This window comes from Entelurus aequoreus, linkage group LG19 (assembly GCF_033978785.1).
Source record: "Entelurus aequoreus isolate RoL-2023_Sb linkage group LG19, RoL_Eaeq_v1.1, whole genome shotgun sequence".
Lineage (NCBI taxonomy): Eukaryota > Metazoa > Chordata > Actinopteri > Syngnathiformes > Syngnathidae > Entelurus > Entelurus aequoreus.
This window is the reverse complement of record NC_084749.1, coordinates 34,353,772-34,371,998: the sequence shown is the minus strand read 5'-3', so window position 1 is coordinate 34,371,998 and position 18,227 is coordinate 34,353,772. Positions and strand designations below refer to the sequence as shown.

Genomic DNA, 18,227 nt, shown 5'->3' with positions numbered 1-18,227 from the left:
CTGCGGCGTTTGCTAATTACTAGGGATGTGTACCGAAAACTAGGTTGGAAAATGGCACCGGTGGCAGCGTGCACACATGGTAGTAACCGGACCCAAAAATTAAACAACTATCGATTCTAAAACCAAGACACAAAGTCTGATGCTTTTTTTAAATGTTATTGTCCCTCTTCACAACAGCGGTCATCAGATCCACCACCGCACCACACATTACACCACAGCGCTCATCACAACAACACATTTCTTTATGCACCAATCATGGTTAAAGTGAACAAGTTGAATTACAAACATCGTAATTGTTGACTTTAACATCTTTAACAAGTGTGATGAGGGTTTAGTTAGACAATGTTGAGCAGACTCAATGTGACGAAAGGACGGCAGGCAGGAAGTCGACCGTTTTATCTGAACATAGCCTCGTGTCTCTTCAAAACATAAAGCGCTCTATAGACCCACAGCACACTCCGGCCTTCACAATAAAATCCTGTCTGACAAAAGGATCTCGGTGAAACAGCATACATGAGCATTTTTTTGCACATTCACTGTGATGATCATTACAATATGCAGCGTTTTGTATTCTATTTGTTGAATTTATTAACATTATTTAAGTGTTAAAATTACAATTCAGTTCAACGTGCATTACCACAAAATATTTTAAAATAAAAACCCATGATTACATTTGTTTTTGGTATCAGTTCTGGCTTTGTTTCTGAAGTACCGATTTCGGTATTAATGTAAACGATACCCATCCGTACTGATCGCTGGATAGTGTGGATGTGTCTTTGCTATGCTACGTAAACCATGTTGACATTTCTGTTCTAGATTGTTTTAACTCTTTTGGTGGATGCCTCCTGTTGCATCCTTCTATGTTTTCTTCTTGCTTGACACCTCATTATGCACATTAATTTAAGTTTCCACTGGGCGTTAATCGTGCTTCCATGTTTTTGTTCATACTTTTATGTTTGTAGTGAGCTTGCTTTTAGATTTTGTAAAGATTCTTTGACTGCACCTGCAAAGATGTAATCGCAGTCTGGCGCAATGCCAAATGCCCGGATATAGCACGCTAACCTGATACCTTTTGTTTCGGTGAAACTGAAAGTCTTTGCAAATCATTTTTTGTTTGACTGATTTGTCATTGTTCTGTTTGTAATGAAATTCATCTATATCCGTTGTACCTGTATGCTATACTTTGGCCAATCATCATAACAGGTGTGGTGTGGCTTGTCATAATGTGCATGCGATAAAATGTCCAAAAATATAATGTTTAAATTTACTGCTTTTTTTTTGATAGTCTTCATATTTTATAAACATTTGAATAACCTAAAAAAAACATGTGACAGAAATGTGGCTTTATTATGAAGATAAACAGTATAAATGCTATTTATTCACACAATTAGTTTTAAAGGGGGACCTATGATCAATGCCCTCTTTTTAGACTGGTAAACGTTGTCACAATGTTGGATACTCGTGTTAAACAAAGCAAAAGCATCAAATCGTAAGATTCATCACATTTGTGGATGCCTCTGAACGCTGTTTAGTCTTTTTTTTTTTTCTTAAAAACAGTGGTCACACTGTAATGTCAAAGTGTACCGGACGTACCCATTTCATGCCCTCCCGCCTGCTCTGATGTCTATGAAATAAATACTTGTTTATTTATCCACTAAATTTTACTAGGACTTTTTTGTCAACTTTGGCCATTGTAAAGTTGGATGAGCCACTAAACTCTGACAAAAAAGGCATTACTTCTACGTTTTTACTAAAAGACTTCAAAGATTTTTTGTCATTTTTCCCATTTTGAATGTAGGATAAAGTATTATTTATATCCAATCAAACCATGTGCACAATTTCACAGACGTGCGATGGGCACTGTGATAGAAGCTGGTAAAGCAGATGTTTTTATGCTGCTCTGCTCTTCTGTAGTTTGTGATTGTTGATAAACCTAAACTGAAACTTGTTCATAAGCATAATTGAGTTGAGTTTATTTCAAACATACACAAAAGGCTACACTGGATGACATTTACACAATTCAGCATGTACGAAAGAGTTAAAAAGAAAGAGGGTTTATTTAATCCTACCCCACCAGGAAAGGTGTTGAGTTCCTGTGTTTGATGTACGCACATTATTAGGGTTGTCCTGATACAACTTCTTCACCAATATTGCAGCCTTGCATATTGGCCGATACCGATATCAATCCTATACAGTATCATCACAAATCATGCATACTTTTTTCTTCTGTAGTAGTCAGGGTCTCGGCAGCTTTCAACAAGTCCAAGTTTAAGACATTTTAAGACTTAACACCAAGATGAATAACATTTAAGAGCTTTTTTAGATTCATACTGGCTACAATGTACAAGAACATGAAGGAAACAAGTGTATTTCCGATACAACAAGGGGAATAAATGCAAATTCTATGTTGGGGGCCAATTTGATTCTGTGCATTAAGAAGAGGCCATATGTATCGTAATTTGGTTGCTATCAGACCAATCTCAATATTGGGTCGGGAAACCCCTAGTAATCATTACTTTAGTGCACAAGGAGCACTAAAAAGCCTGGAAATAATATGCGGCAATACAATTTGACAGAAAAATTTCATGTTTTGAATTGTCTTTAGACTTTAATATTTGATCATGCAACATACTTTTTATTATCATCTATTCCAAACATTTCATATTGTTAAAAAAACTTAAATATCTCTTTGTCATCCTCATTTCAAAGCAAGGTTTGTAAGAAATGTATAATGCATAGGAAATTATGATACAAGGTGATTATTCATGAAAATTCATATACAGTACAGGCCAAAAGTTTGGGCACACCTTCTCATTCAATGTGTTTTCTTTTTTGTAGATTGTCACTGAAGGCATCAAAACTATGAATGAACACAAGTGGAGTTATGTACTTAACAAAAAAAAAGTGAAATGACTGAAAACATGTTTTATAATCTAGTTTCTTCAAAATAGCCACCCTTTGCTCCGATTACTGCTTTGCACACTCTTAGCATTCTCTCGATAAGCTTCAAGAGGTAGTCACCTGAAATGGTTGTCACTTCACAGGTGTCATAGTTTTAAAAGTTAAAGTTTTAAAGTGCCTATGATTGTCACACACAATCATAGAAATTATTCTCTGCATTTGACCCATCACCCTTGATCACCCCCTGGGAGGTGAGGGGAGCAATGGGCAGCAGCGGTGGCCGCGCCCGGAAATTATTTTTGGTGATTTAACCCCCAATTCCAACCCTTGATGCTGAGTGCCAAGTAGGGAGGTAATGGGTCCCATTGTTATAGTCTTTGGTATGACTTGGCCGGGGTTTGAACTCACAACCTACCGATCTCAGGGCGGCCACTCTAACCACTTGATGCCTTCAGTGACAATCTACAATGTAAATAGTCATGAAAATAAAGAAAACACATTGAAATGAGAAGGTGTGTCCAAACTTTTGGCCTGTACTGTTTATTCACGGTTTCAATTAGCAGCCACAACAGTATTAGTGATCAGACTGATGTGTAGAAATATAATCTGGGTTATCTTAAGTCAATGTAAATATTGGCAAATATTCATAAAAGTTCACATTTGCAGTATTTTAATGTTGAGCAACATAAACAGTGGGTTGTGTTTGCATCATCATCATAGGAGCAGGCTGCTGGATGACCGTTTGATTAATGACGTTGACGACAGCCGTCGTTTTGTTTTGGTGTTTCAGCTCACGGTGCAACTGACACCAGCTGCACCAGACGCAGAAACAGGAAACAAGAATGTCCTTACAGAGCGACCCCTGTGGGGAGTGGGGGGTGAGTCGTCAATGCCTTTTTAAAAAACAATAATATGGATAATGCATCCTACCTTGATATTGTATGTTTTACGAATGGATGTCCTCATGGACAAACCTGCAGGAGGCACACAGGCTGGTATCCCAACAGCTGCGCACACACCAGAGCCGAAGATGTCACACAATGGTAGGCATGTGTTCTCGCCATGTCGCCCTGAAACTGTGCAGGCCAGGCAGGGGCAGCACCAGAAACCATAGCAGCCTGAACGGCAGATAAACATTTTTGATCAGCAGTGTGAAACCGCTCTAATGACGCTTTTATTATCTCTTACATGTGCTTGCGTTTTCAAAGCAATCGCAGACACCACTGTGCCAGGCTGCGAGAGGTCGGGAGTTCATTTTCTGGTTAGACAACATGAACAAGGAAGAAAAAACAATTTGCTTCACTAAACACATTACAGCAAATAAAACAATGCCTCAAATATTAATTACCAAAATGAGACTACAAGAAATCAATAATTGAGGAGAGACAGGATGTATGTGTAATAAGTCTTCGTTGTCAGTGCAGTTTTGAATGAAAACATTGTGAGAAATGTGAGGCAGTTGTGACTAGACAGTATGCTCTATAACAGGGGTGTCCAAATTTTTTCCACCGAGGGCCGCATACTAAAAAATGAAAGAATGCACTTTGTACATTAACCCAGTGGCGGGCCATGCGTTTCCCACCTAGGCCTTCAGTGATGTCCGACTTCAAAGATTACCTCTCAAAATACCATCATTGATGTCACCACATGACTATTGCTGGAGAAATACTATACAGGAACACATTTATCCCCTACTAGGCATTGAACACATCAACATTGTACGGGTTATTTTCTGGTGCCTTTAAAAATCAATTAAAACGCATCAGCAATTAAAACATATCTTATGTGGTACTGTCAAAATTAAAAGTGAAAATTTTTAATATTTGAACTCCCAATTTGTAGCACCTATTCGACGCCGTATAAGCCAGTGGTGCCGCTCGTAGTCTGCTTATTCGAGTGGAAATCGTACGCTGAGCTAACTTGTGGGGTTGGCCGACGTCGTCTCACAAGATGTAGTTTTTCTTTAAATATCCTTCTTGAAAATGGCCTTTCAAATATCTATCTGCCACCTAATCAACATTTTGGTACTTTAACTTGAACTTTGCCCGATTACATTTGTACACTAATTACACAGAGAAGTACGGACTCTTATGCACTGCGATCCAACGATCAGCTGTTGCTCTCTGTCCCTTTTGCGTGCACTGAGCTGGGGAAAACAGCTTTTGTCTATGCAGCTCCTTGTGCTTGGAACATGTTACAAAGAGACTGGAAGCTGAATGAATTGTTATCCTTAAATGCTTTTAAATCTAAACTGAGAGCATCTGAAGGAGCCTCAGTTACCTGTAACTGTTTTACTTGATGTCCATTCTGTCATTTTATTGTGTAATGTGAATGTTATGTGTAACTTTGCTGCCTCTTGGCCAGAGCTCCCTTGAAAAATAGATTTTTAATCTCAATGGGATTTTTTCCTGGTTAAATAATAAATCAAAATATATGACGGCAGAAAACCGCGAACATAATTCTCAGGGCTTTGATGAGTGTAAAGACTTAAACTGCCATTAAACCGCTGAAATACGATGAATGTCATCTGGGGCAGTTTTATATAACAAACATATAATAATCCACTCTGCAATTTAGATCTATTTCATATTTTGCATTTTCCAATTACAAAAAAAGAAGTTGTAAAAAAAATTCTATGTATACGTGAGTATAAGCTATTTAAAAAATCTACATTATATTAGTTATAGGTGACAAGGCAAATATTATTCTTATATTTGATATACCTCATTAATCCTCAGGGGCACAAATGCAGACTTGTTTGTCATTTCAGTAATTTCTGTATTTTTTGTTGTGTTCCTCACTTCTTCAATTATACATGATTTTTTTTTTCCTAGGAGGTTTTTATTTTATTTTAAATGTCTGTTCAATTCTTTGCCAGGTGTAGAACACACTGGCGGGTATTCAACAATACCTCAAAGCCAACAGGACATAAAGTCCTTTATTTATTTTTATTATTTCTCAAATCTCAAACTTCAGCCATAAACACCAATACCAAATAATGTTTTTTCAACCCTTCGAAGGTTTTTGATGAAATAATGTCACAGTTGTCAATTAGTATAAATTAACTAATTTAAACCGGTGACATTAACTAACATGAAAAGGGTCATAATGTTCGATATTTTTGTTTAGGACTGAAGTTTATTCCAAAATTTGGCCAAAAAAAACTGTAATCAAAATGTTTGTACGCTCTCAAAAAAACATCAGGACTTTTATGTTGTGTTTGGTTTTGAATATATTTAATAAATAGCCCAGCATTATTTTTATTTACGCAATATAACAGGTTTTCCCAGTAGAAATCCTCATAACATATACCAGTATAATATATCGTATTATATGAAACACGCTGTTGTAGTGTAGCTCAGTGGTTAAAGACACTATGTTTATTTTTTTAAATTTTAAGCTGATTTGTGATGAAAATTACAAATCTTTATTTTTACCCATTTTTTATACATTAATAACATAGTTCTAATAATTAATGCCAGTAACAATGCCAGATGATAACTAGTTAGCCTTGCAGATAATTGTGTTAGCTTTAAGGTTGTCCTAATGCAACCTTTTCTCTTCCGATACGATACCAGCAGGAATCACACATACTTTTATTTTGTAGAGTGAAATTTTAAGAATATGTTTGATCAAGTGAAATTAGACAAACCAAAAACCTGGGTAGATATGAAAAACATTCATATATTTATTATTTACCACCTGGAATGGACTTGAAAAGCCATATTGGAACAAAAATACAAAAAAAAAATCTGTCTGGAGCCGCAAAAAATGTAAAGCCTTATATAAGTGTTAGTATGAAGGCAACACATGATATAAGTGTCTATATTGGCTATATTAGCCTACTATCAAAATGACTATGTGTCGCAGGCTGATGCAAATCTTCATTGACAGAAATGTTGAAATGTAATATTTATTCTACACATTTTTACAACATTAGAAAACATTACTAAAATGGAGGCTTTTCAGAGGGTGTGATAACTCCTGGAAATTACTGGTTTAGAATGGCCAAATGTAAAAATGTGTGTGTTCAAGTTGAAGAAAATGGAAAGTACGCATAAAATGAGCTCAAATATACCTAAAATAGGGGGCATAATGATGCATTATGTACATACAGCGAGCATAAATAGCATGTTAGCATCAATTAGCTTGCAGTCATGCAATGACCAAATTGATTAGCTCTACACAAAAGTCAATAACATCAACAAAGCTCACCTTTGTGGATTCACGCACAGCATAAAACGTTTGATGGACAAAATGAGACAAAGAAGGAGTGGCATAAAACACGTCTTAAGTTGTACATGTAAACAAACTACGGTGCATTCAAGGACTTACAAAATTAGGACAAGATGGCGCGCGCCAAATACTCATCAGAAAAGCATGTTTAATGTAAACAGTGGGATTTTTAACAATTAGGAAGGTTTGTGTCATGTTTGTCCTACAGAAACCATATTAAAACAAAAATATATTTTTTCCTCATCTTTTTCCATTTTCATACATTTTTGAAAAAGCTCCAGGGAGCCACTAGGGCGGCGCTAATGAGCCGCTTGCTGCTCGAAAGCCGCACGTTGCCGACCCCCGACTTAGGCTGTCTTTAGGTTGAAGTGGAGTAATAATGTTTTTTGTGGTTACCTAGTGGTGAAATAATGATGCAGACACGTTTGTTACTGGAAACTTTCTAATACACTTCTGTGTTCGAGACTTTATATACATTAGTAACATGTAAATAGAATGATTTCATACTTGTTTATACTGAAAATTGATTTCAGACTACATGTCAAGACGAGGACTATGATGCAGCTTACTGCAAGGCTTTCGCAGCTTGCTGCGAGGAATGTTTTCCCGTGGTGCAAACGGACTTGACTGGACAAGGCTTGCAGGTAAATACATGATTTATTCTTACTCAAAAGTACTACAAAAACAAAAGGCGCACACAAGGCGGAGTCACAAACTTGGCGCAGGGTACAAAAACTAACACTTATAAACAGACTAAGGACATGAAACAAAAAACATTTACTGTGGCGTGAAACGAGCAGCATAAGCTATGAACAAGCATTGAAAGTCAGTAACTATGGCATGAAGTGAGCAATGTCGCCAGGCCTGGCAACTACAGGCTTAAATAAAAGTGTCTTGATTAACAATAGGCGCGTGAGTCCAAACAAATGAGGCAGGTGAAACTAATGAGTTGTCATGGAAACTAAAACAAACCAGGGAGTGCAAACAGGAAATAAAAGAGTCCAAAAACCAACAGAACACAACCAAACAAAACATGACCACAGAACATGACACTACACTGCAAAAACTGAAATCTAAGTAAGATTAAATATCTCAAATAAGGGGGATATTTGCTTATTTTCTGTCTGAAAAGATAATTCTTCTCACTAAGCAGATTTTATGTTAGAGTGTTTTACTTGTTTTAAGGGTTTTGGTCCTAAATTATCTCAGTAAGATATTACAGCTTGTTGCTGAGATTTTATGACCTATATTGAGTAAAACATGCTTGAAACTAGAATATCAACTGATGCAAAGCTGTGTCATCAACACTCACAAGTATAAAACTACTTTTTTTAAAGTAATAATTTCTTATTTCAAGCATGTAAAAAAAAAATCATGACTTTGACGCAATTGTGTCTCATAATTAAAACAGATGACAGCCAAATGGACTTTGCTGTTTTATTTTCAATGAAACAATAGAAAATGCGTACTCATATAGTAGTACAGTTGTTATTAGTGAGAATATACTTATTTTAAGGTATTTTGGGGTTCATTGAAGTTGGCTAATTTTACTTGTTTTGGAAAGTCTTGACAAGCCAAATTTTCTTGTTGTATTGGCAGATAATTTTGCTTAGTTCAAATAAAATACCCCTAATTTTTGTATTTTTTTTTCTTGTTTTTGAACACTGACTTTTTACAGTGTACAGTATTGTTCAATTAAGGACACGTGTTTTTAGCTTGTGTGCATAGCTGTTGCGTAGCTGCAAACCATCTAGTAACCTACAATGTTTAACTTTTGTAAATGACTTCACTAAGATACAAGAAAAGACCAACCTTATGCAACCTGTCCAGCTCTGTTCAAGAAAACGCGCTGCATGACTGCTTGTGTTGGAGATAAAATCACAAAGTTTAGATGCAAGCTTGTATTTTGTTGTTGATGTTGGACTCATGTCTGATATCATTAGTGGTTTTGGACACCCCTAGTGAGCTTAAAAGAAGGTCAGTATGGATATAAATCTTATTTTGGAGAGCCACCCTTTGGCCAAAACAAAAGACTCGACATGCCAAATTTGGCCAGGTCCCAATTTGGGCACCCCTGGTTTAGAGAGTAGCTGAAAATGATCTTCCCCAACTTTAAAGACCAGCACTGTTTTTTAGCTATTCAAATAAGTATACATTTTATTATTCATTGTGTTTATCACAATGTGAGCAATTACAGCCCAGGGTTTAAAAACACATTAAATATCTATCATGCCTTATTGTGTGGATGAAGAACAAACAAAGATGATTACGGTACACTAATTGTTATGTTTTTCCAGGCTCTATTTTAAATGGACAGATTTGTTGAATTGTAGAGTCTTACCTGATGCAGGTGGGGTCCGGTCGTGTTACCGGTGAAATGGAAATTAACAATGGAGTGCACAGTTTGTTGGACTACCAAGGACGGAAAAAAATGCTGCCAAACCGGAATTCACGTGGATTTGGAAATGAAAGAAAGATAAGATAAGGTAAACTAAAAGTCACTGTTAATATGAACTAATAAGTCAAAGTCTGACCATTTTTAGGAGAGGATTTTTAAATTTATAGTCAAAATGTGATCAAATAAAAAGTGACCTAAAATGTGAAGTGAAGTGAAGTGAATTACATTTATATAGCGCTTTTTCTCAAGTGACTCAAAGCGCTTTACATTGTGAAACCCAATATCTAAGTTACATTTAAACCAGTGTGGGTGGCACTGGGAGCAGGTGGGTAAAGTGTCTTGCCCAAGGACACAACGGCAGTGACTAGGATGGCGGAATCGGGGATCGAACCTGCAACCCTCAAGTTGCTGGCACGGCCGCTCTACCAACCGAGCTATACCAAAATGCCCACCAAGTATTGTTAAGTTAGTATGACAGTGCATTATCTTCCTTTTGTTATGCCTGCTTTTATGAATCATGCACATCTACGACCCACCAAACTGGAAAAACACTGTGATTCCCTTAAACAATTATATTTTAATATCCTGGTTTATGGCCACATCCTTCTACAAAACCCAAAACCTGTAAAGTTGGTACGTTGTGTAAATCGTGAACAAAAACAGAATACAATGATTAGAAAATCCTTTTCAACCTATATTCAATTGAATAAACTGCAAAGACAAGATACTTAACGTTCGAACTGGTAAACTTTGTTATTTTTTGCAAATATTAGCTCATTTGGAATTTGATGCCTGCAACATGTTTCAAAAAAAGCTGGCACAAGTGGCAAAAAAAAATGAGAACGTTGAGGAATGCTCATCAAACACTTATTTGGAACATCCTCCTCCTCACCCACAAAGCCCTCCACAACCAGGCCCCCTGCTACCTCACCAACCTGCTTCACCGCCATACCCCTTCACGCAGCCTCCGCTCCTCCGACGCCAACCTCCTCTCCCTATCACTCAGAACCAAGCTCCGGACCTGGGGTGATAGAGCCTTCTCCATCGCTGCTCCCACCCTCTAGAACTCTCTGTAATGTATTATTATTATTATTATTATTATCCCACAGGTGAACAGGCTAATTGGGAACAGATGGGTGCCATGATTGGGTATAAAAGTAGCTTCTATGAAATGCTCAGTCATTCACAAACAAGGATGGGGCGAGGGTCACCACTCTGTGAACAAATGCGTGAGCAAATTGTCAAACAGTTTAAAAACATTTCTCAACGAGCTAGTGCAAGGAATTTAGGGATTTCACCATCTACGGTCCCTAATATCATCAAAAGGTTCAGAGAATCTGGAGAAATCACTGCACGTAAGCCGCAATGCCCGTGACCTTCGATCCCTCAGACGGTACAGCGTCATCAGTGTGTAAAGGATATCACCACATGGGCTCAGGAACACTTCAGAAAACTACTGTCAGTAATAGTTTGTTGCTACATCTGTAAGTGCAAGTTAAAACTCTACTATGCAAAGCAAAAGCCATTTATCAACAACACCCAGAAACGCCGCCGGCTTCGCTGGGCCCGAGCTCATCTAAGATGGACTGATGCAAAGTGGAAAAGTGTTCTGTGGTCTGACGAGTCCACATTTCAAATTGTTTTTGGAAAATGTGGACGTCGTGTCCTCCGGATCAAAGAGGAAAAGAACCATCCGGATTGTTATAGGCGCAAAGTTGAAAAGCCAGCATCTGTGATGGTATGGGGGTGTATTAGTGCCCAAGACATGGGTAACTTACACATCTGTGAAGGTGCCATTAATGCTGAAAGGTACATACAGGTTTTGGAGCAACATATGTTGCCATCCAAGCAGTCTTTATCATGGACGCCCCTGCTTATTTCAGCAAGACAATACCAAGCCACGCGTTATAACAGCGTGGCTTTATAGTACAAACCCTGTTTTCATATGAGTTGGGAAATTGTGTTAGATGTAAATATAAACGGAATACAATGATTTGCAAATCATTCTCAACCCATATTCAATTGAATATGCTACAAAGACAACATATTTGATGTTCAAACTGATAAACTTTTTTTTTTTTGCAAATAGTCATTAACTTTAGAATTTGATGCCAGCAACACGTGATAAAGAAGTTGGGAAAGGTGGCAATAAATAATGATAAAGTTGAGAAATGCTCATCAAACACTTATTTGGAACATCCCACAGGTGAACAGTCAAATTGGGAACAGGTGGGTGCCATGATTGGGTATAAAAGTAGATTCCATGAAATGCTCAGTCATTCACAAACAAGGATGGGGCGAGGGTCACCACTTTGTAAACAAATGCATGAGCAAATTGTTGAACAGTTTAAGAAAAACCTTTCTCAACCAGCTATTGCAAGGAATTTAGGGATTTCACCATCTACGGTCCGTAATATCATGAAAGGGTTCAGAGAATCTGGAGAAATCACTGCACGTAAGCAGCTAAGCCCGTGACCTTTGATCCCTCTGGCTGTACTGCATCAACAAGCGACATCAGTGTGTAAAGGATATCACCGCATGGGCTCAAGAACACTTCAGAAACCCACTGTCAGTAACTACAGTTGGTCGCTACATCTGTAAGTGCAAATTAAAACTCTCCTATGCAAGGCGAAAACCATTTATCAACAACACCCAGAAACGCTGTCGGCTTCGCTGGGCCTGAGCTCATCTAAGATGGACTGATACAAAGTGGAAAAGTGTTCTGTGGTCTGACGAGTCCACATTTCAAATAGTTTTTGGAAAATGTGGACGTCGTGTCCTCCGGACTTAAGAGGAAAAGAACCATCCGGATTGTTATAGGCGCAAAGTTGAAAAGCCAGCATCTGTGATGGTATGGGGGTGTATTAGTGCCTAAGGCATGGGTAACTTACACATCTGTCAAGGCACCATTAATGCTGAAAGGTACATACAGGTTTTGGAGCAACATATGTTGCCATCCAAGCAGAGTCTTTATCATGGACGCCCCTGCTTATTTCAGCAAGACAATGCCAAGCCACGTGTTACATCAACGTGGCTTCATAGTAAAAGAGTGCGGGTACTAGACTGGCCTGCCTGTAGTCCAGACCTGTCTCCCATTGAAAATGTGTAGCGCATTATGAAGTGTAAAATATCACAACCGGAATGTTGAACAACTTAAGCTGTACATCAAACAAGAATGGGAAACAATTCCACCTGAAAAGCTTAAAAAATTGGTCTCCTCAGTTCCCAATCGTTTACTGAGTGTTGTTAAAAGGAAAGGCCATGTAACACAGTGGTAAAAATGCCCCTGTGACAATTTTTTTGCGATGTGTTGCTGCCATTAAAATTGTAGTTAATGATTATTTGCAAAAAAAAAAAAAAAAGTTTCTCAGTTCGAACATTAAATATCTTGTCTTTGCAGTCTATTCAATTGAATATAAGTTGACAAGGATTTGAAAATCATTCTATTCTGTTTTTATTTACGATTTACACAATGTGCCAACTTCACTGGTTTTGAGTTTTGTACTATCCAGGTGACATTAGGGCTTATAGTAATAATAGCGCTTACCCTTGGTTAATGTTCAGGTCAGGAGATGTAAATGGCGTATTGTTGGCAGCTTTTTTAGTGGATTTTATAGGCACAATAAAGTGTTCCCATGAGCTGCATTGTTAGCCCCCTCATACTTGCCGTATATTACAAACTAGAATGCATAAAAAAAGAAAAACGTGTGCTCTTGTCTTACACAGGGATTCTGAATAGTAGGCACAGTTAAGAAAGTGCAGTTCCCCTTTAAAAGATCTACAGTATATAAGGGTTGGGTGAGTAACAGGATCAACTACTTGTTGACAAAATCACTCAGTCAACAGATTTAATTGTTGTCTCCACCTTAAAACACACGTTATCTTAAAACACAATGTGTGTGTCAGTGCGTGGCCCCTTAACTGACAAGTGGCCGCCCAAATACGTCATCCCTAGACCCAGTGTGAAATAGTTCAAGATTGTATTTCTCAATAGTTTTTATGATTATAGTTTACAGCTAACCAAAAAAAACTAATTCAGAATATCATAAAAGTAGAATCATTTCAGAGTTCAAAATTGTCAGAGGTGGGTAGTAACGCACTACATGTATTATCTTCACACATGCCTTGGGCACTAATACACCCCCATACCATCACAGATGCTGGCTTTTCAACTTTGCGCCTATAACAATCCGGATGGTTCTTTTCCTCTTTGGTCCAGAGGACACAACGTCCACAGTTTCCTAAAACAATTTGAAATGTGGACTCTTCAGAACACTTTTCCACTTTGCATCAGTCCATCTAGATGATCTCGGGCCCAGCAAATCGGGGGCGTTTCTGGGTGTTGTTGATAAATGGCTTTCGCTTTGCATAGGAGAGTTTTAACTTGCACTTACAGATGTAGCGACACACTGTAGTTACTGACAGTGGTTTTCTGAAGTGTTCCTGAGGCCATGTGGTGATATCCTTTACACACTGATGTCTCTTTTTCATGCGGTACTGCCTGAGGGATCGAAGGTCCAGAATATCATCGCTTACGCGCAGTGATTTCTCCAGATACTCTGAACCTTTGGATGATAGTACGGACCGTAGATGGTGAAATCCCTAAATTCCTTGCAATAGCTCATTAAGAAATGATGTTCCTGAACGAACTGTTCAACAATTTGCTCACGCATTTGTTCACAAAGTGGTGACCCTCGCCCCATCCTTGTTTGTGAATGACTGAGCATTTCATGGAAGCTGCTTTTATACCCAATCGTGGCACCCACCTGTTCCCAATTAGCCTTTTCACCTGTGGGATGTTCCAAATAAGTGATGAGCATTCCTCAACTTTCTCAGTCTTTTTTGCCACTTGTGCCAGCTTTTTTGAAACATGTTGCAGGCATTCAATTCCAAATGAGCTAATATTTGCAAAAAATAACTACGTTTTCAGGTTCGAACTTTAATAATCTCGTCTTTGCAGTCTATTCAATTGAATATAAGTTGAAAATGATTTGCAAATCATTGTATTTTGTTTTTATTTACGATTTACACAACGTGCCAACTTCACTGGTTTTGGGATTAGAGAGACTTTTTGCTGTGTGCACTGTCACATGACTGTTGTACCAATCCAACTTAAGCACTAGTGATGTTTGACTCCATTTCACCAATCAATCAGAGTCTGGCAGTCACATAACCACAGTCAAACCACGCACTGTAGAAAGTGACATGATAATAGCACAACTTTTCAATGTTTAGTTACACACAAGAAAAAATAACATTTATATCAAGCGCTGTCATCTGTGTCAGTAGAAATGTTCTAATTTCAGCCGACAAGAATTCCACTTCCAGCTCGAGAAAGCATGTTGCGATAAGTTGTAGATGGGTTTTTTTAATGTTTTGGCTAACATTATGCGAACATTAGTCGTTAAAATGTCATAAGTGAATGTGCATCGGGAGGATGAGTTAAAAAAATAAGTGGATCCCAGACTAGGCTCTTATGGGAGGGAAGGGGCTCAGTTTGTGCCCAGGAAAAAAAAACAACTTGCTAGCCATGATAAGAACATATACACATGTTACGACATGGAAATCGCAATTAAGATTTACAAGACCGAGGCAAGCAGGGCAGATACGGAGAGGGAGGGAATGCGACCGCCTTTGCCTTGAGCCAAGAAAAATATAAATATATAGTCTTACTCAAGTAATTTGGAGGACTTCTTTTTCTGTGTCAATAGAAATGTTCACATTTCACCCTACAAGAATTCCACTTCCAATAAGAGAAAAATATGTTTTTTTTGTAATGGTTTAATATGCTAACATTAGCCGATCCATATTACATAGTTTTCGCATGAAATTCTAATCTGGCTGTGAGCAGGCTACTGTATAAACACATTGTGTTGTAAGCTACATAAGTTATATTTATATCGGGGGTCATCAGAGTCACCCACCTCCTTCTAAAGTTTTCCGTATCATTGCAGCAACTATCTTTTCAAACGGGGTGAAGGGTGTCAGTTTTGGCCACGCACATCTAACTTCTTCTTCACCTTCTTCCTGACCCTAACATTTCTTTTTTATTTCAGCCCATACTTGCCAACCCTCCCGTTTTTAGCGGGAGAATCCCGGTATTCAGCGCCTCTCCCGACAACCTCCCGGCAGAGATTTTCTCCCGACAAACTCCCGGTATTCAGCCGGAGCTGGAGGCCACCCCCCCTCCAGCTCAATGCGGACCTGAGTGGGGACAGCCGTTCTCACGTCCGCTTTCCCACAATATAAACAGCTTGCCTGCCCAATGACGTCATAACATCTACGGCTTTTAGAGAGTAGAGTGCACAACAAGGAGAGAGAGTTCTTGGTTTCTTATGTGGGTTTATTGTTAGGCAGTTTCATTAACGTCCTCCCAGCGCGGGTACCAACACACAACAACAGCAGTCACGTTTAGTCTACCGTAAAGCAGTTCGTCTGCAGTAAACCGCAATGTTGTGACACTCTTAAACAGGACAATACTGTCATCTACTGGATAGCCTGCAGAACACTGAAATTCAAGTATTTTATTTATATGTATAATAAAATTAAATTAAATTTAAAAAAAAAAAATATATATATATATATATATATATATATAGCTAGAATTCACTGAAAGTCAAGTATTTCATACATATAAATATATTTTATATATATATATATGAAATACTTGATTTGGTGAATTCTAGCTGTAAATATACTCTCTTCTTAACCACGCCATTAGCCACGCCCCAACCACGCCCCCCGCCCCACCTTATATTGTATGTTTTGTATATGAGATTTCCAGTTCATTTGATCATCTATTAATACTCCCAAAAATCTTGTTTCTTTTACCCTTTTTTTGTCTTTCTTTTTTTTAATAAGGATCCCCATTAGCTGGTTGCCTCAACAACCCGCTAGTCTTCCTGGGGTCCACAATTCAATACAATTACAAGTGAGCATCACGTTGACATTTTTCCCAATCTCCTCATTGTTAGCAGCAATTATCAGATCATCAGCCCACACAATCAAATTCACTTTTTCATTTTCTTTTTTCCTTGTGTATTGGCAGTTATCAGCAAGATTTTTATCAAAACCGTTTTCAGTGAGATATGCATGCAACAGAGAATTCCAGTTTCGACCTGACTGCTTGAGACCATATAAGGACTTCTCTAATTTGCATACTAGCTTCTCTCCTGTTTTTGACTTTTTCTCATAACCTTCAGGTTGTTCGAGATAGACCTCACAGTCAATTGGTGCGTGTAGGTATGCGGTTTTAACATCCATTTGATGTAAAACTAGATCTTGCTGCACTGCTTTTTGCATGACTACTCTGACAGTTGTCATGTCAGCAGTAGGCGAGAATGTTTCCTCATAATCGATGCCTTGTTTTTGGCTATAACCTTTTGCAACAAATCTTGCTTTACACTTATCTGACCCATCTGTATTACTCTTGAGTGTACAGGTATACACCCACCTACCCCCCACTGCCTTTTTGCCTGGTGGTAACTGGGTGATTTTGAATGTATCATTCTCTTTTAGTGACTGCATTTCGTCATTCATTGCACTTATCCACTGCCGTGACCTGGTTGATCGTATGGCATCCTGGTAATTTTGGGGTATGTCGCAAACTGCTCTATAACATGAGTCTACAATAGTTACCAGCCTGTCTACTGTGTCTTCCATGTCATATTCCTGTAGGCGCACAGGCCTTCTCCTAACTCTAGGTGGGTTCTTTCTTCTCTGACCCCCAGCGCTAGACTGTTCACCTTCAATCTCAGAAACAGAAACATCATCTTGAACACTTTGACCTGATGCATTTCCCATTTTTACATCATCATTTTCCTCATTGTCAAGGACCCTGGGGTGTACCTCTCTGTCCTGATACTGAGTGTGTGGTCCATGTGTTTGTGTTTCTTTTTCGTTGACTGTCTTGTTTGTGAATTTCACTAGCCTGTGTTTTTGGACCTTTTCTGTGTCTGGATAATACACACGATAAGCTTGGCTGTTCTTGTCGTACCCGATAAAACGACCCTGCTCACATCTAGGATCTAACTTCCCTTTCTCTTGTGTGTATGCAAAGCACACAGATCCGAATTTCTGAAGTTTGGACATGTCTGGCTTCTTGCCAGTGAGCATCTCATAAGGTATTTTATTTGTACGTTTACTGTAACATCTGTTTCGCACATAGGCAGCTGTCTGTACAGCATAATTCCACATTTTGTCTGGGAGTTTACTGTCAAAAAGCATACACCTGCCCATCTCATAGAGGGTTCTCCAACTTCTCTCTGCCGTGCCATTTTGGTGAGGCGAATAGGGTGCAGATGTCTCGTGCTTAATCTTATTTTTGGTTAACAGTGCTTTGAATTCCTTGCTCGTAAATTCAGTACCATTATCCGAGCGTAGACATTTAACTTCCCCAAGAGGGGCGGAGTCTGCTAAGAACCTCTCTGTGGCGTGTACCGCATCACTTTTGCATTTGAGAAAATATACAGTCATGGCACCTGAATAGTCGTCCGTAAAGGACTGTGCATACTTGTGACCTTCTAAGCTTGGGGTTCTCATAGGACCGGCTAAATCAGTATGGACCAGTTGTAAGGGCTCTGTAGCCTTTCTGTATGGCTCTCTATTTCTTGTCTGTGTGAATTTACCCTTTGCACATACAGTATTTCACACAGCTGTGCTGGCCTGGCTGCACTGCCTCTGATTTCCATAC

General features: G+C 38.6%; 1 protein-coding gene across 1 annotated transcript; it reads right to left on the bottom strand.

Moving 5' to 3' along the window:
• Window positions 1-2,640: 2,640 nt before the first annotated feature.
• On the bottom strand, window positions 2,641-9,541 carry LOC133635312 (cornifelin homolog B-like). The gene is made up of 4 exons (XM_062028387.1): window positions 9,479-9,541; window positions 4,090-4,159; window positions 3,832-4,019; window positions 2,641-3,763 (listed from the first exon to the last, which is right to left on the bottom strand). Exons 2-4 carry the CDS (start codon window positions 4,154-4,156, stop codon window positions 3,572-3,574), a joined length of 447 nt encoding a protein of 148 aa, XP_061884371.1. The 5' UTR covers window positions 4,157-4,159; window positions 9,479-9,541; the 3' UTR covers window positions 2,641-3,571.
• Window positions 9,542-18,227: the final 8,686 nt, after the last annotated feature.